Source organism: Centruroides vittatus, unplaced genomic scaffold (genome assembly GCF_030686945.1).
Source record: "Centruroides vittatus isolate TY-2023 unplaced genomic scaffold, ASM3068694v2 scaffold_1424, whole genome shotgun sequence".
Taxonomy (NCBI): domain Eukaryota; kingdom Metazoa; phylum Arthropoda; class Arachnida; order Scorpiones; family Buthidae; genus Centruroides; species Centruroides vittatus.
Genome location: NW_027122677.1, coordinates 483352 through 504237, shown reverse-complemented (window position 1 = coordinate 504237; position 20886 = coordinate 483352). Strand labels below are relative to the sequence as shown.

Genomic DNA, 20886 nt, shown 5'->3' with positions numbered 1-20886 from the left:
ATAACAACATGTACCAACTAATCATGTAGGCTACATATGTAAATGCATTGTAGTGATGTATATGATAAGGATGGAGCCACCCCACCATCCCCCATCTAATCTCAAAAAACATGGACATTTATGTGTTTTTTTTTTTTACATTTTTATAAAATATATTAAATTTAAATGATGTAGATAGATTGAGTTTTGAATTGATATAAACTCTCCATTGCTTTCTGTTCTGTGCCATTAGTTTTAGTTTTGTTCCTTATGCATTTGAAAACTTAATGTAGATAAAATTTTATATATCAATAATAATCTGAGCAGAGGCTATCTTGTCTTATCCTAAATTCTATTGTTTCATGAAAGTGTCTCAATAATCTTCTGGTTTAGTTGGTTCTTTTGTCTTTGTAGACCAAATTTATTTTTCTTATGTTGAATTTATGTTGTGTGTGCTGATCTTATTGATCTGCAATTTTTCAAATTGCAGACCTATAAATTTCCACTGTCATGTGTCTATCTGTCCTTCCTTAATCTCAAGAGTGGAGTTACATAGATGAAAGATGAAACCAGATATGGAAACCTTAGAGGCAGGAGACCCTGATTAACTATATATGAACTTCAAAGCAAACTGGAAGTCATGTTATTTCAATTCAAAAATTTTTATCTGAAAGGTGTTAGGTAGATGACTGGCACGATTGTATTGTTAAAGGAAAAGTATGATGTACAGGGACAAACCACTATTAATTTGAGGTGGAGAGCATATATTTTAAATTAAATAATTTAAAAATATGATGATTGAAGACACTATAAAGATGACTGAAGCAAAATATTTTAATTATTACCAACATATAAATTCACTAGCACACAAAACCATAAAATTCCAACAGAAAAACCTTTAATCACAAATGTTTTTGACCTTGTTTAAAGGCCATCTTCAGGCTACCTAGAACCAAATTATTGAACTGCTTAATGACTTTCACTAGAAGATATTATGAAGTTTGAAACAATGCAAAATAATTCAATAATGTGGTCCTATGTTTCTCCCCCAAGAATTTTATGGTTTAGTGTGCTAGTGTTTATGCCTATCCAGTTTATGATATTATATGATCATATAAATGTCCCAAAATTAAATTGTTAGGTTAAGGCTAAGGACACAAAATGTTTTTCTGACAAATAGGCCACCAACTTAGCAACAGGTATCACGTAAATTATAGGCCAAAGACATTTGAAGCAGACTCGGCAACTGGTACCATTTTAATCATAGGCAGAGTCCTGAGAGAAAGGAAAGCTGTCTGGACAAAGATCATTTTGGGCCTCCCTTTTGGAGACCCTGCTTATACAAGTAACATAATGATATTGATGAAGAAAAATAATCTAGTATAAGTGTTAGCTCTTGGCCAAAGTTATTTAATTATTTGGAAAAAAAATCAGAAAACAGACAATTTTTAATTTTTTTTCTCTCTAGGCCCTTTAATTTAAAGTTCATGGACCCCAGGGCAGTGCCCTGCTGCTTCCTGGCTTGTAGGACTTGATCATAGAACAATATACATTATGCTATATTTTTTAAACAATTCAGCATTGCATTCATCTATCATGCTGAAGCAGTTCATCCTATAGTCCTGTTATTTTTCATACAACAGGCTATTTCTCATTAATGGATTCTCCTTAGGTAGATTATATTTAAGTTTGCAAAATGAATTCTTTGACATTCTAACAAAAGTAAAAAAGTTTACATTATCAACTTTTATTTCATTAACTAAACATATTTTTAGTGAATTTTTATTATTATTACGGTGGTACTTTGTTCTTTGAATGCCAAGTTTGATAAAAATTTGCTTTAGAGTTGAAATGACACTTCAAAGTTCAAACTGCTTATGCAGTATATATACTTTGAGTGCATTTTTACATTCAAAGTGTAAAATAAGCTTCTGAATAAAAAATACAATCTCAAATTAGATGATAATGCATTAAATTTCACCACTGTTATAATTATATCACACATCTATGTTAAGTGACAACACCTGTTAACAACTGGGTGACAGTCAACTGGGCAATAGTGCAGTGGGAGACAGTTAGCTGGATTTCCATCTTCTCGGGGACAGAAACTTAATAATTTTTTCACCCTTAGCAAGAATACACTTTTGTTGATAGTTTTTATTTATTGTTTTTTGAAAACATTGGTAAAATATATATAAATATAAATATAGTAAAACTTATGAGACACGAGTTATAAGTTATGAACTACAAGGTGCTAGTTATTTCCAGAAAAATTGAAATGTTTTGGACCAATGTACCATAGCATTGTTAATTATTTTATGTCAGAAGCAGTTAACAAAGCACATCAAAGAATAGCAGCTCTTTGAAAACAAATTCTTCCAAGAAGGTTTATACTTTTTTGTTTTAATTTATATTATATTTAATTAATGTATAATGTAATGTATTTTTAATTTTATGAAATTGTTGTCTTTATTTTTATGTATATTTGTTATTTTTGAGGGTAGATATCAACTATTACAACTATACAACTATACAACACCTTGGGATTTTCTATTTACTTGTAAAAATAAGTAAATAAAGTATGTAATATGTATAAATATATTTGTTAATTACAAAGTTGTTCTTTTAACTCGTTTAACTTGTTTCTTGAAAAATATTATTTAAATTTACCATATAGTAGATCAATAGAAAAGAATGGTGAAAGAAAACAATAAAAAATTTGGTATTTTGTCTATTGATCTCTTGTTGCCCAGAGTCCAGCACTGAGTTAGCAGTAGTCCAGTTGACCATTGTGCAGTTGTCCAGTTGTCCAACAATGTCCTTTTAACAATATACAAAAACTGAAGAGACTACACCATATTGGTATTTGATTTAGTGTCTAGCATCACATGCTAGACTGATTATTGCCATCTTGCTTATTCCAACTGTTGTGTATTGTTCTAGAATAGTCTAGTGTAAATTTTAAATTATTTACTTTATATTACTTAATAGCCATACTTTCTATATAATAAGAACACTTCCATAATTGAAGTCAATAAAGAGTACACTATGCAGATCAGAAAACAATGACAGGGTGATAAAACAGTTATTTGTATTTTGAAAAGTTCTTTAATAACAAATATACATCCACAACTGCTGTAAATGATCGGCTAAATTTGGATATAATGATTATAAATTAGAAATGAATTTGGCACTAGAGTGAGGCATTAGGCACCATCTCATATTAAAATTAATAATTATAATATGTATAATAGAACCTCTGCCCTCTAGCCACTTTTTCTGTTCAGGAAAGAAGTGGAAGTCACTCGGCACTAAATGGGGGCTATATCCTGGGTTTTTAAAAGTGGTGAAGACCTTACAGACTTCCACCCAGCTTGGAACTTTTTAATGTGTGAAGAATTCCACCTCTTTCCTGAACTGAAATATGGCTAGCAGGGCAGAGGTTTGAGACTAATGATGATCTTCAAAAAAACATTAGGGCCCATCTCAATTCATTGGCTGCAACATTCTATGACAAGGAGATGGAAAAGCTCATCCACAGATATCACAAATGCCTCAATCTTCATGGTGATTATGTCAAAAAGTAACCATGTTTGTACCTAACTTTTGGTAATAAATTCATTTTGTTATTTATATTTGTCTGTTTTATGGACCATCAGAGCTTGAAAAACAACTGCCCTTGTATTATATATCATTCCACATCATCTATATAGTGAGAGAATAGACATAAGCAGCTACAGATCATTCTCAGAGAGTACAAGTTGCTAATGTGATATGGTCCTATCTGATTCTGTTCATCAGTGTAATTAAGAGAAGTGGCAATATATTTGAAGTATATTTACTAGGAAACATTTTTCTGTTTTTTAATCATCTTTCGCAATCAGGCCATCTGAAAACTTTTTCGGATGCATCCAGACATTTATATACTTTTAATGGACCGGAAACAAGGGAGAAGTTCTTTCTTAATATTGTAGTTAATATTGCAGAAGCATTGATATTAATTTTAGTGATGAAAAACAAATAAAATATGACAAATTAGGTGATGTACAGTTTTAAAATAAAAACAATATAAAATTGATAACATATTTACTTTGAAATCTTAATAATAATATGTTAACACATTTTTTTTAACAGACCTTATTTCAAGAATGAAAATAATATTACAGTTATAAAAGCAGACAAAGAAAAAGTAGACAGTAACAGTAAATATTAATTAGTTAGATAAAGAAATAGTTAGTGAAAATATATATTGCCTCATAGATACAGATCCTTTAATAGATGTAAAAAACAATTTAAATAAGCAAGTGAATATGTTACAAAAAATACACACATTACAAAATTAGATATTAAAATTGTTACTAACTGTAGTACTCCTACACTTCATTTGCAATTTATAAACAAAAAGCTGGTGAAAAACATAAGAGATTATAGGTCCTGGACTTGCAGAGTTTGGTAACTGTAGATAAGAAAATAACAGAGATACAAAGTATAAAATTTTCAGAAAGATGTATAGATGATGATATAATTTATGAAAACATTAAGGTTTATTTTATTAAATATAATAAATATTGTAGTATTCATAAGTAGCTCCTTGTCAAGCGAGATCACAGATTTTGGTACAGCCTCTTGGCCTCTCCTCTACCCACATTTCCTCACCATCTCTGACCTGCCAATCTTTTTTATTTTTCCATATTCCCTTCTCCACACACTACAGTGATATGTTGTTGCAAGGAAATTTATTACAGGTGGTCCAAAAACAAGTTCTTGGACCCCCTGTAAGGTCCTGTTGCTATGCAATATCTTTCCTCTTCTCATCAGGTCTGTTCATAACAACATAAGTTTTGAAATAGATATAGAAAAGAGAAACAAGTTAAATTATTTAGATATTACAGTGAAAACATATAATTAATAAATTACAGTATCAAAAAATTTGTAATGTAAATGAAACAATAATTAATCCAATATATTCATACATTAACAAAAACTTGTTTCTAGTGGAAGTCTATAAGATATGGAATCGAGTTACAAGAAAAGAATAAATAGATACTGAAATAAATAAATTATTTAGAATTGTAATATTAAATGATTATGCCAATAAAGAAATAAAAAAATTAGCATGAAATAGCAAAAACTTAATACAATAAAAATGTAAAAATCTTAACAAAACTAATTTCAAATTTATACAGTTACCTTATATAAAATTTTTGTTTGAATTTATTGGATCTAAATTTATTGATTTTAAGTTTTTGATTATATCAGATTTTAATAATAAAATAAAAAGAATACTTTTATCAAAAACACAAAAAGAAAAAAATTATTCTTAAATGTTGTTCTCTAATCTGATGTTGTATATAGTTTTCATTGTATCTATAACCGTATCACGTATATATAGAATTAACAGGATGTCCATTAGGTAGAAGATGGAAAGAGCATTAAGAAGCAGCTATTCGTTTACAATATAGTTAATCATCAGTTTTATAGCTAGTGTCGTGAAATTTGTGTAGTATAGATAACAATTTTTTTAATGGGTTTGAAACAAACTCGTATAAAAAAAAAATTATATAAACATATTAATATAAAAAATTTGAATAACTTAATGAATATAAGTACAGATTTGAATTTAGCTATAGTTGGAATTAAATATTATAGGAAAAATAAAAACGATTATTTAAAAATTTTTAAAATCTTTTCTAATTTATTTTTTGTTTTTGAGAAAAAAAATTTTCAATGTATTTCCAGGTCATGTAAATTTTTAAGAAAATGATTTTTGTGTTTTGTTTCTACATTATGTGACAGTGCTGCATTATTTTTTAAAATATAGTGTTGCAATAATAGAGAACTCTTTTAGCGTTGTAAGATGTTTGTAGAAAATTAAACTGAAATAAAAATGAGACAAGGGCAAATGTTGCTTTTGCTTTAAGTTAAAAATATTTAGAGTATTATTTAATATTTAATTTCTACTATATTTTAAGGTTTTATAAAAATAAAAATAAAAACTTGTGAATATGTAAAATGGTTTAAAATTTTGTCAAGAATGAATTTTCAAATGCCAAACTTAAAGCAAGTATATGAAATAAACCAAAAATGTTTGTTCATTTATCTTAAATATATCTCTTGCTGGAAAAGTGTGAAACAGTATTGAATTGATATTAAAAGAGCATGTTAAAGCAATTAAAAAAATGTGTAACTTGAAGATTTATTAATTATTATATAATTCATCCAGTATTGCTTGTCTGCTGTCAACTTTTGACAGCAGCTAGCATAATGCCAGTGATTTAAACTATTGTATTATAAGCAAATAGTTAAATTGATTAACATTTTATTTAAATCCTGGTTAAACTAGTTAAATCCATAGGATCTGCTTTGTATGTGGGGAGATTGTGACTTTGTTTTCTTCTTTTGTTCTGATGAAGATATTATGAGAATTGCTCATGATGATGTCTTCAGAATGAATAGAAGCAGTATAAAAGAATTTTGAATTTCATTATTTTGTTCATATTGAAGAAAACCATCATGAGCAATTCTCTTGTTAACAAAAGAAGAAAACTAGTTAAAGTACAGTACTGATAACAATAACTGATAATGGTTGCATGCTGAGCCATTTGCTGAGGCTAATAGTACAAAAATAGAGTATAAAACGGTCTATTTATTAAAGCTAATGATAACATGAACTGAATTCTGATTACAATAAGCAAAATAAGCAAAGATTTTATAATTTATTTTAACTTGTATGTTCTGGGACCTGCTAATTTTGATAACATAATCCATGATTACAAGTAAGTAGTCTACTGTAAATTATAGAATTAAATATTGTCAGGAAAATAGGTTATTCTAGTATTCACTTGTTTGAAAACTAACCTGTTGATTTTATTTGTTCAGTTATATTTCAGGATATAATTGAACTGATGAAGTTAAGGATTAAAAACTTTGGACTATGAACAGCTATATTAATTAAGTTTAACCTGATAAATCTTCAGTATAATATATGTCATTTACTATAAGCTAATTGGATTGTATTAGTTATATTGGATGTTAGCTTTTGTGTACAACTGTAGTGTAGAATTTTTGAAATCTATGAAATATGAATTGGAATTTTCTGTTTTCTTAATTATATGTTAAAAGTTTATTACTAATAGTTTATAAGGAATTAAGATTATTACTTCTCAGATGATGATAGAATTTTTTATACATTGTATATGATTTTGTTCAATAATTTCATAAATGACAGTGGTCTTTTTACATTATCAAATAAATCAACATTTTCAGTATTTTACTGAATGTAAAGCAAAGTTGAAAATCTATAAATAAATAAATTTTTTAAAAATGTTATTGGAAATTGTAATGAAATAATATAACTAAAAATATGTAGGTAAAAAATAAATATAAAAAAAGTTCCAAATTTAAAAGATATTCTCTCTAAAATAAAAATAAATTTCTCTTTGTTTAATTTACATACTTATTTTCAAATTTCAGAAAGTTTTTTGATAGAAAAATTTTAAAGATAAAATATAAAGTAATGCTCTTCTAAACAAACAGTAAAGTAACTCTTACATAAAAAAAATTACTTTTAAAGTGTTTTCAGAATATAGAAATAGAAATACTTTTTTTTCATTTAATGAATAAAATTATTTTTTTTTAACTCTATTATTTTACACTATTAAATAAATATTACACTGTACTTTTGAATATGATTTTTACTCAAAATGAGTTTTATACCATGTATTACAGTGTCATCTCTTATGACCATTTTATTAATAAAATTTTATCATGGTATTAATGATTCAGATTAATAAAGAGAACAGCTTAAAACTTTAGTTCAGTGGTTCTCAATCTTTTTTTACCCATGGACCCCTTTTCCTCTTAATTTTTTTTTTGTGGACCCCCATAGACATTGCAAAGAAAGAAACCTTATATTTTTCACTAATACAAAAAGAAAGGAAAACATTCAGAAATGTCACTATCAATTGACATGACGCTGATGGTATAAGATTCTCCTAACAAACCCCGGCTTTATAATCTCTCTTTGACCTTTGTCAAACTCAACATTGAATATATTAAATCAAGAATTTTAAAATAAATTATCCGAAAGAATGTTTAGAAAGACAGATAGCTAGTATATATTAAATAATAAAAAAATACATTTTTTCTGTTTGCCGTGTTTTGCCAATATGTTCCAATGCTTTTGAAAAGTATCTGTCTAAGCTTTAATAAAAATAGAAGTATTTGAGATCAAAAGAGATTGTATTAACTATGACTTAAAATTATTTCTCTTATTGAATTTATCTATTTTCAGTTTTTAAAAAATTATTTGGAAAGTCATTGTAACACTTGACTCACATAAAACTTTTGATTGTTTTAATTTTAATTATTTTTCATATTTTAATCTATATTTTCTGTTATTAAATTAACTGAATAATTATATATTCTATTGAAAAATGATATATCACAGATTATTTGTATTTTAATATAATTTTAGTGTAATTATATTTATTTAATAATTCTTATTACTATATTATATATATATCCTATGCATACTGATTAAATGATAGATGTATTAATGTTTATTTGTTCTTTGCATTTTTTTAATCAGAATGAATTTAATGTAGGGATTTTGTGAATTTCTAAATATTTTATCATTTTTAAGTATTTTAATGCTGAAGTCTTTAGAAACAAGTTATATGGTTCATTTAATATATATTTCAAGCGGGATCTTTAAATTGGAATCAATCAGTTGTTAAAAATTGAATTAAAAGATCACAAAAATTAAGGCATAAAAAAATATTTTTTAATTATTATTTCATTTAAAATATATTCAAGTTGATGTTTATAATATATAATATATGATTCAGATTTATAAAATATAAATATATTTTGATTACCAGAAATATATATAAACTTTTAACTGTACGTTAACATTAGAAAGATTTGTTATTGTTGTTCAGTTGCTATGGTGAATGATCTTTGCTGTTTTTTTGGATATTTCTAATCTATAAAATAAGTTTTGTGTTAATGATGTGTTCTGGAGTTGCAGATAAAACCTTTAAAATTCTTTGACAAGCATTATTAAATATTGTTTTATGTATTGTTTTAATCAGTTTACATTTTTAATATACAAAGCTAATAATAGATGTTTTTTTACTATTAATAGTATTTACTTGTGCCAAAACTATTATTATTATTATAGATCTAATCAATCAATGGATTGATTAAATCTATTATAATAATTGTCTTTCACTCCAGCATAATGAACAAAATTAATAACTAGAAAAATGTTTTATTTTTATCATTTAATGAATTTAATGATTGAAATCTTTATAATTATTTACTAATCTAAAAGTGATTTATAATAATCATCAGCAATTTTAATAAAGTCACATGCTTAGTTTATATTTTTTAATAAAATACTTCTTGAATATAGATGACGATTTCAATTTTTAAAAAATGAATTTAATTATAATAATTAATAACAATTTTAATTGAATAAAAAAAAATTTTAAAAATCTTTTACCAAAATGAAAAGTGTTATTTTAGACATGATTTTATTTAGGTCAGAATTTATTTTAAGAAATATGCAATAAATCATGATCCACATTATTAGAAAATTTGATTAGATTAACATTTTGCTGATCATATTTAGAAAATTATTTTCATAATCAGCATATTTATTTTTTATCACAAAAAATTTGAATAAATTGCTTCTTGCAAATCAAGTTTATATAATAACTGAACAAAAATAAAACACTTAAATAATAATTGAGGAGTTCTATGGAATAATGTACCGTACCTTAGTGCATTTTCCATAGAATTTTTTCAGTTGTGTTTTATTATGTGCATGAAATAGGTTTTATGGATATAGATATTCACTTTACTCAAGCAAATTTAACATGTACTGTACTTCATTATAAACTTCATGGAAAAATATCAGTTTTTTGAGAACTGAAAACATCAAATTTAACTTAAGTATCCTCCATAGAACTACCCAATTATAGTATAATGCAAAATTCAAATAACATTTAAATACAGTAATTAAACTTTTTGTGGTTCAAAAGCTCAAATCTATATTTGAAATCTAAATTTTGATATTAACAAATTCTAATTAATCTATAATAATTGTAATTTTGTTAATAATCTTACAAGCAAGAAATCCTATATTGTCTGATCTTATGTATTTTTGGAATTGAAATATTTTAGACGTTTAAATCCTTCTGAACATGAAATAAATCCATAAATTTTTGAAATGAGTATTGTTGGATTCATTGATTTTAATTCAATTTTTTTATGTTTATATTGTTTAAGAAATACTGATGTATGATTCATAATTCATATAATTTTTTCATTTGTGAAGGCTTGAATTACTTGATTTATAAAGCTTGATATTTTTTTTTTTTTTTATAGAATAACATAAAATTGTTGTTCCATTTTCTAATTGACAGTATTCTAAATGTAATTTTTTTAAAGTGATGAATGATTTTGGATTTTGCAGACTTTTTCTAAGAGAAAAAATTCTGAAAATTTAGGTTAATTTAATTTTGTTGTACAGAAACAATAATTTTACATGCTAATCTTTAAAAACTTTGTTGTACTAAATTTTATTCTAGTCTTCTATTTATAGAAATAGGATATTCATTTAAATAATTGTTTTTATTTTATGAAAATATTGTATATTTAAAATGTATAAGCATATATAAAAATTTATTTATTTTTGAAAAAATATTTTGTATGAAAATAATTTCTTCTGTTCTTTGTTTTTGTCAGACATGTTTTGTTGGGGAGCAATAATCCCATACTATATAGCATTACTAAAGTTTGTAAATAAGTTATAATTTTGTAAATAAATAAATTAAAACTATATAAAAATTTAATTATTTTTCATTTAAAGTTTTTAATGAGTTGAAAATATAATTATAATAAGGTGACCAATCGTCCTCCTTTTGTAAGTTCTGTCCTCCCTCGACATCCGACTGTGAAAAAATAAGTCGCCAAATAAACCTTGACAACGCGCTTTAACATTAAGTCATGAAAAGTTCGACTGACTCAACAACCCATGACTAAAAGAAAAAAAGGTTAACGGATTCATGCTGGTCAATATAAACCTATGCAATGATATCGCTTATTCGATATAGCGTTCAAGTTTGCTCGAGTGTGGGCATATTACAATTCAACAATCTAATACTGTTTTATAAAACAGTTAAGAAGGGTGACACCAGGATATCTGCCCCAGGTGTCACCCAAGCTAGCTATGCTACTGCACAGGCACTAGAGATTATTATAGTGTATTATTATTGCAATGAATAAAATGTTTCTTTTATTTACAATATTTTTTCCTTCAATTTATGTGTCCTCCTTTTCATTATAAAAAAGTTGGTTACCTTAATTATAACATTAAGTATTTTTCCTTGAAATATTATTTTAATATATTTAAATTGAAAAACAAATCGTTTAGATCATAGTTCAGAAATTTCAACACTGAAGTAATTATAGTATCATATCTCATAAAGTAGATTTCAATTGTGATATGCTTTTGTCTCAGTAATTATTTGTCAAAAACCAAATATATAAATACTTTTTATGTATTTAGTTAAGTAAAAACTGTAATAATTTATCTATTATAACATTTTGCATATCATACTTATAAAATACAAAATTATATAACATATACAATTTAATATTCTATAGTTTATTAGGACATTTTTACAGCTTTAGATTAAGATTTTTTAACCATTTATCTTTGAATACAGGCAAAAATAATCAATTACAACGTTCTTTTTAAATCAAATCAATGGTATAGATCCTGTATACCATGAAAAAATATGTAGGTTTTTGTTCTAAAGATGTCTAAAAATTACTGAGTCAGATTTATTTTAATTTATGTAATAATTAAATGATATTATATTGATATTCTAGTGATAGCAAGAGTAATCAGAATTTATTTAATCCAAAGATTAAGGTTTAAGATAGAAACTATCATGTTATACAGTTTTTATCATTAATTTATTTTTTTAACTGTAAAATTAATTGTATGAATATGGTCTTGAATTCAATAAAGTATTTGATTAAATCTAGCAAAACTGAATATAAATGTACAAAACTCATTACAGAATGAAATAATTTGATTTTGAGTTTTAATAAGATTATATTTTAGTGATACTTTTTTCCCTCAAATTTATATTTTGAATTTATTTTATTAATTTAATTGTATTTCAGTTTAATATTCTGTAGTTTAATAGTCATTTCTGTTTAATATTTGCTTAAACTTTATATTTATTGAATAAATTTGTAATTGAGTTACAAATTTTTGACTACTTATTAAATTGATGATATTTTTTAATATTAATTATAATCTTATGAGGAAATGTTTTGAAGAATTGTAAATAAGAATTAACTGAATTTATATGGCTTCTTTAGAGATTTTATCTTATTCATATAACTTCTATTTTTGTAGAGCTTCATTATTTATTTTTCTGTAAACATTTTCTAATTATATTATTTAATTCAAATTATAATACTTTTCAACTGATATTAATATTGCTTTGCCTATAAATTGTAAACTTGTTACAAATTCCTGGAATTGTTTGCACTCTTGTAAAATATTTAGATATGAGATTATATTAGTTTTTTTTAACTATTATATTATTTATATTTTAGAAATATAATATAATTTAAATTTGGATTTTGTTTATTAATAAGTGGGGATATTTTCAAATGTGCTAAACATGTTAATTTATTTATAAACTTACGTAGAAAACTGTTGTATGTTTTATAGTTTATAAATAATGTAAAGTACATTGCATAACGTTTAGTTGGGCTTCTTATTCATAAATAATCATTAATAAGAAAACAATATTTTCAAAATTTTTTTTTATTTCAAAAGTTATTTTCACAATTGGTTTAATTCATTTTAAATTGTTTTATATTTGATCATTCAAAATTTATTGTGTCTGGTATAGGAATACTGGTAATTTTTAAGATAAATCATAAGAGCTCATATCAAAATTACTTATTTCACATATATCTCTGCATATTGATATAGTGGATGATTTCTGGATATTTTAATGTGTATGGTTTTGTAGAAAATATTAAAAAATTTAATAAAACATTATAAATAAAACATATATATATACAGTAGAGCATCGGTAATCTGACTTAATTGGGACTGGGGTTGGTTGGATAACTGAAAAGTATGAGAAAATACTATTCAGAAACCCTTCCATATACAGCCTATTGAGAAACGGAAAAGACGCACCTAACCCGTATAGGCTTCCGGGAGTGTATAGTATCCCTCTACAGGACGACAGATGGCAGAAACAATTACTGTACATAGGGTCCACTAAACGACCACTATGCACTAGAATAAAGGAGCATAAATCCGACATTACCCGCCATAAATACACAACGGCATTGTCAACGTATGCAGCAAACCCGGATATAACACCGAATTTTAATGAGGCAAAGGTGATCCGCACCACCCAACATCAAGAACATCTGAGAACTCTGGAGGAAATTGAGATTTATAAAGCCGATCGCACAACAACATGTATTAATTTCAAGGAAGAAAGGAAACTCTCCACTGCTTGGCAGTTTTTATTAGAAGAAAGGCCGTAAATCAGTTGACGTCACGCGTATTTATCATAGGAGGCGCACATCGTTCCCAAACGGAATAAAAGGAAATTTAAATATTTGGAACGGCACGCGGTTGCCCAACGTACTCGATCGTTTAAATTACGGAACACGTCCCATTTATTTATGCTGTTCGATTATCAAATCCAGAATTGGCCTGAGGAAGAGCCCAGGAGGGGCAATGAAAACGTTCGCCATTTAGAAAAATAGTTCGCACCGGTTATCGGTTTTAGAAGGTATTTAATTTTTTTCTGTTTATACAACCCGGTGTGGGAGAAGTGTTATGAGAAAATACATTATTAGTATAGTGTATTAGGCCTGGTTTAAATACTAGCTTCCCTTTCATGGTCGAGCCAGTGCTGCCAGCTAAAACACACAAAAATTTAACAAAAATAATATTAAAGTAGCCAAGACATAGCCAAATATTGTAGCGCCACATCACTAGCAGACAATTGAATTTGCCGACTAGAACGCGGTTGGTTAACCGATAAGTCGGTTAATCGGGGGTCGGATAATCGATGCTCTACTGTATATATATATATTTAATTCATATTTTGTTATGTAAACATTTAATTTTACATAATGGTAGTGTGTCGAAGACACACCTGAGTATTAATTAACAGATGTTTAGTATAGTTCATAAAATTTTATATTGAAATAAACATTAGTTTCGGATGGTGTTATAGAAGATGCCTGTTTTACAAATTGTATTTCTTAAAATTTGTATTTTTTAAATTTATTTAAAAATCTAGTGATTATAATATATTTAAGATATTAAAGTTTAGAATAAAAGAATTATCTCAAAAGAAAATTTTTTTTTCAAAATTTCGTAAAATATACTATCATTTTATTATTAAAAAGTTGAATTTAAATTTATGAATGCTTTTGAATAATACATTTATCAAAAAGATGATTATAATATTATAATAATTTTTAAAATTTAATCAATGTAGGTTTGAATACAGTTTTTTTTAATGCTTATTCTTTCATATATACAAACATTTATTCTATGAAATATGCGTAAAAATATCCTATGTAGAATTTAAAAACAAAATACTTACAAAATTATCATTAATAAATAAAAATTTTCAAAATTCTGATCTTAATTAGATTTAATAAAGCTCTAATTAATGTAACAATATATTATGTTATAATATTATCAGAAATAAAACATAATAACTTAGTATCAATGTTTAATTTTCTTTTATTGATTGAGATATTAAATAAAATTATGTTGAATTCATTCTGTGTAAATATTTAATTATTATTATTATTATTATTATTATTATGTTCAGTTTAATGGGTTATACTCAGTTGACACTGGTTGCTGTGTATTATGCCGGACAGAGTCAAGGCATAGCAACCAAAACAAGACAAAAATTAAATAAGTGTGTCAATGAGTGTGTCTGTATTCTGGAATTTCCTAACAACATGACATAATAATATTATAATTTAAAAGCTAATGTAGTAGAATCTGCTTATTGTAATCATTTTGGACTTACCATACTGATAATGATAATTGATTGATAATGTTAAGTGAGATAAGTAAATATGATGACAATTAATGCAATTTTTGGTTTTATCCACTTTAATATTAAAAGGACATATACATTTTTCAAAAATATTGTTGACCTGCTGTTTTCATGCAATATTTTTTTTAAGGACAGTTAGAATATAATTAAGGTAATGCAAGCAGTTTAAACTACTTGCAAATACTGTAAGCAAATAATAATTAAAATGTTTAAAGCACTGGTTAAGACTGATAATGATAACTGATAACTGAATGATCAGCATCAACAAATGGATGATAATCCTTATCAGTCATCTTTTGAGGTTGACAGCATGAAATGACAACTTAAAAATACCTGTTTACATGAAGATAATGATAACTGTAACAGAATTCTGATTACAATAAGCAAGTTTTATATATATTTAACTCGGACATTTTAAGACATGTTAATTTCGGTAACAAATAACTCTATTCATGATTGCAATAAATGGATTACTTTGTATATGTGATAACTAAACAATTTTGGTACTCAATAATTATTTAATTAAAATGAATATTTTCAGTTTTCTTTATGAGCAATCTTTGGGTCACATAAATGTTAATTTTTCTGATTTAACACTCAATTTTGTTTAAATGAAATGTTTATTTCAGTTAGATTTTAAATTCTTTTTATAATATAATTCTTCAGTTAGAATTTTGTTACATTTAAATAATAATACATAAATATATTACAGGAAGTACAAGAAAAGAGAAATGAAGCTTCTAAAGAGGAAAAAAGTGTAGAGTCAGATGAAGAACCTGTACCAGATGAAACAAATATTGCTGATCTAGTCAAAGCACTACCTCAAGCCACAGATAAAACAACTGACATATTAGATTCTGCTTTAGCTTCTCTGCCATCACGGTTAATAATTTTTATAATTCTGTTTAAAATTATTATAGTTATTTTTTTAATTCATAAGTTAAAAATAATGACTTTACATGTGAAAGGTGTTATTAAAATATTTTAGAGATATAATTCAAAAATTATATAAAAATAAATTTACCTAATAATAATTTTATTTTTTAATAGATTAATTTTCTTATTTGTAGGGGTGCTGTATTAATATTGCTATCTACTAATCACTTTAATCTTTACAGGTTGATTTTTCTCACAGCAAACAGTCCTGGTTAAATGACAAATAATTTTATTTGGGCATATTTAAAACACTTACAACAAATGCATTTCGTGCTAATGTAACATTTTAGCCCCTCTTCAGTGCTGTTTAAAAAACAACATTACAATAAATCATAACATATTACATAATGTAAATTGCATAATTACTTACGTATGAGAGAATACAAAAAACTAAACTTCTGTACACAAATTTCAAGACATGAAGTATAAATAAAGTGGAAAAATATCATACATAGTACTTATTACAAAGCACTTATTAAAATAGTACCCTAAAAGGAAAAATGTATATATTAAAAACCATACGTCTTTAATAATCTAAATATGATCTTATTTAATTGGTTTACCTTTTAAATAAGAAAGTTTACTTTTTTTTTTTTTATAATAAGATAAATGATATCATTCTTTTTCATATATGAGGAACATAATTGAAAAATGTAACAATACTCTTAGATAAAATAATGTGTGTTTGGCCCCATTTTTGACATCACAAAATGTATGTAATAAAATTAAAAATAATAACAACATGATTGATTCATAAAAACAATCTTGAAGAAGAAGGTACAGTGTATAAATTAGAATGTAGTTAACTAAAACGCTCTACCTGTTACTGGTGTGCACTCTCTAGACGACCAAAAACAAAATCAACACAAATAGTTTGTTACTAATGTTTTTTGGTCATCTAGAGAGTGCACACCGGTAACAGGTAGAGCGTTTTAGTTAATACAGTCCGGTGTTGAGTCAGTGATATGTAGAATGTAGTTGTATTAGGCCAAAATTCTATATTGAAGAAACAGGCCTCATACTAGAAACAGAGTCAAAGAGTATGAAGTGGTGATATGCCTCAGATACACTCAATTGCCATGGTATAAACACTCAATTGTTAATAACTGCCAAATTAATAGGAATAAAATTAAAATATTGTACATTGAAAAGGATACTTATAAATGTAAATTTAAAGAGCATGTAGAAATTAAAAAATATTCTAAAGATAAAATTGTAAATATATCAGATGGCATAACCATCGACACAATATGGAATGAAATAATAGAGGGTGCATCATTAGTTTCAGTTTAATAAATATAGATATAATTTGGTCGGCTTATTTACATGGGTATCACAGTTTTTTAACATAAACATGTATAGTTTTTTAACTTGGTCTTTGCAAATGTGTACCTATTTTTAATCTCAGTTTTGTAAACCCTTAGACATAAAAAACTGACACACTTAAACTGGAACTATATACTAAAACCACTATTGGTTTTTGTAAACTCTTATTTATCAGGGTATATTTTTTTGAATAGTTGTAAAAATAGTAAGTAGTAATTTTTTAATATAATATAAAAATTCAGTTTTTATACAATTAACAGTTTTATTGTACAATATTTGATGTTTAATACGATGACGCTTATAATGCACGTTAACTTTGCCAACTGGATTATATTTGTTAATACCTTTGGGGCTCCTGTTTGGAGGCAGTAAGAAGTTAATACTAGTGGTTCACTTTATACTCATTCTATAATATGAATAAAATAATTTACCACTTTCTTATTTAAATGTAAACCAATTAAATAAGATCATACTTAAATTATTAAAGATATATGGTTTTTAATATATACATTTTTCCTTCTATTTTTATAAGTGCTATGTAATAAGTACTATGTATGATATTTTTCCACTTTATTTATACTCCATTTCTTGAAATTTGTGTACCAGAAGTTTAGTTTTTTATATTCTCTCATATTTATATATGAGAGAATATAAAAAACTAAACTCATGTAATCTTGCAATTTACATTATGTAATATGTTATGATTTATTGTGATGTTGTTTTTTAAATCACTGAAGAGGGGCTAAAATGTTACATTAGCCCGAAATGCATTTGTTGTAAGCATTTTAAATATGTCACAATAAAATCATTTGTCATTTAACCAGGACTTTTGCTGTGAGAAAAATCAACCTATAAGGATTAAAGTGATTAGTAGATAGCAAAATTTATGTTACGAATGAGAAATAAATACTTACTACATATTGGGTTGTTGGAAAGTAATTTCATTTTTTTTATTATTAGAAGAATTAGATGTATTTTTACCAGCCAATTTTATCTTAAACCACATTTTCATTATATACTTCGACAGCTGACATTTTAAGGTTTATTTGTAAAAAAATTTGTTTGATTCTGTGCAATAATTTTTTTTCGGTGACCCATCAAATATGGAAAATCAAAAGCATCATTTTTGGCATATTTTGCTTTTTTATAACTAAAAAATCAAAATGCTGTTCAAACAAGAAAAAACTTTTGGTACATGCTTGGAGATGATGTGTTGTGAGAAAGATAGTGCCAAAACTGGTTTACAAAATTGCATTCTGGCAATTTTAATATCAAAGATACACCACATTCTGGATGGCCATTTGAAGCCAATGAAAACAAAATAAAGGTACTAATTGAAGCAATCTGCCATATAACAACATGTGAAATCACTAAGAGATTAAATCTGTTAAATTGAACCATTTATTATTACTTAAAACGAATTGGTTTCGTTTCAATGCTCGACATATGGGTTCCACATGTTATTAAAGGGAGATGTTCTCTATAGCGGGATTTTAAAGAAATGTTTTTTTGAGATTTTACTAGACAATTTAACAATTGATTTGAAAGTGTACTGCCATTGAGTAAACAAATTGAGTAATATCATCAAACAGAAAAAGCCAGAATTGATCAACAAACAAAGTGTAGTGTTTTACCATGATAATGCCAAATTTCACACAAGTTTGGTAACTCTTCAGAAACTGTTATAGCTTAGATGGGATGTGTTATTACACCAACCATATTCGCCAGATTGGGCACACTCAGATTATTACTTGTTCTGGTCTATACAAATTTTTTTTAACTAAGACATTTACTTGAAATGTCAAAAATCTCTTGGATCAGTTTTTGTAAACAACGATCAAAATTTTCATGAATGTGAAATCATGCGACTACCAGAAACAATGACAACAGGTATTTGACCAAAATGGTCAATATATAATTCAATAAAATATTTATTTATTATAAGAATATTGCGTTTATTTTTCTATGGAAAAAACGAAATTACTTTCCGAGCAACCCAATAGCTACAATTGCTGATGTTTTGTTTTTCTATTTTTAGTTGTTTAATTATTGTTAGGTATAACATAACACCACTGCCTCATTTTGTCTTGACTATCTTATTTGTTACATTAATGTATGTATTATTCTAATTTTTTTTATTATGACATAAACTTAAGTGCTTAAGTCAGGATTCTTAAACTTTTTTAATGCCATTAGCAGTCTTGTGAAGCCTGCAGACTTTTCTCAGAATAATATTTTTTAATTGCATAAAATAAAACACATAGGATTAAAAAAGAAAGCAAATTATTATATGTCAGCTTAGTAATGACCATTGGATTTATTCTGGATAACTATCTTAGTAGCAATAATAAACTTTTGATGCCTAGTTACTCTCTTAGAGGATTATGCCTAGTTACTCTCTTAGAGGAGAAGAAATAATTTAAATTCAAGCTTCAGCACTGCTCAGTTTAATTCTTGTCAATCCTAAACTGTCTCACAGAGTAATTGTTACCTTGCTTAGAAAAAAGTGAACTTAACGTAAACAAATGAACAAAAGATGTATACTGTAATATGATGACAAAAGGAATGCAGTAACAAAATGACATGAATTAACTGTTAGTGATGAGATGTAAAATCAGGCACTACATCTTTCTGATGTCCAACAAGATTTCATAAAAATTTCACAATTGAAAAATTATGTGACACAATTTATTTTGAATAAATTGTGTGTCAGAGATTTCTTATTATGATTTTAAGATTACAACAAATTTTCTTATTTTTCTTTTTTATAATGTCCAAAATTTAGCATTTGAAGTTAATTTTGTTTGGATTGAAATTCTGGTAGTTTTCTGACTTTTGTTTTATATGCAATGGAGAGTCAATTAAGGTTTTAAAAATAACCCTAAGATAGATTTATTGGTTTATGAATTGGTTATGGTTCAGAAGTGAAGATATGTTTCTTTTGGGAATACACTAGATAGTTTCATAATTTAATTTTTTAATAATTATAAAATAGAAAGTAATTTATAATAAATGAAACTTTTAAATTTATAATACATTATTTTAACTTTTAACAATAATTTAGGTATTAAATCAGAAAATTATTTTAAAATGGTTGTGCTATTGAATTATTCATTGCTTTTTAATTATTGATAAGAAGAACGAATTACTACAATATTTTTCAGAATTTTAATGTCATTTTTAATGTCATTTGTAGAGGAAAGATATGTGTCAAAAAGAACAGATTCGGTAATCTTACTAATAATAGCAGACTTTAAGTTGAAGTATAAACATGACAGAAATAAGTAATTGAATTCAAGGTCTCACTATAAAAGTCAATAATAATAATAAATCTCACTTTAAAGTGATGCCATGGTCACCACCTGGTTGTGGTGGGAGAGCCCAGTAATTTTACTGATCCATAGGGCAATGCAGGCTCGAGCACAAGCTTCTGGTAGGACACCCATGCCAGTAAGGTCTATGGGAAGAAATGGAGAAATGAAGCTAAGAGTGACCA

At 26.1% G+C, this 20886-nt stretch overlaps 1 protein-coding gene across 1 annotated transcript in view; it reads left to right on the top strand.

Moving 5' to 3' along the window:
• Window positions 1–20886, top strand: part of Cds (CDP-diacylglycerol synthase) — a 44229-nt gene that overhangs the window by 2808 nt on the left and 20535 nt on the right. The window contains exon 2 of the mRNA XM_067284593.1: window positions 15841–16010. Coding sequence (XP_067140694.1) covers window positions 15841–16010 — 170 coding nt within the window. The remainder of the gene's footprint in view (window positions 1–15840; window positions 16011–20886) is intronic.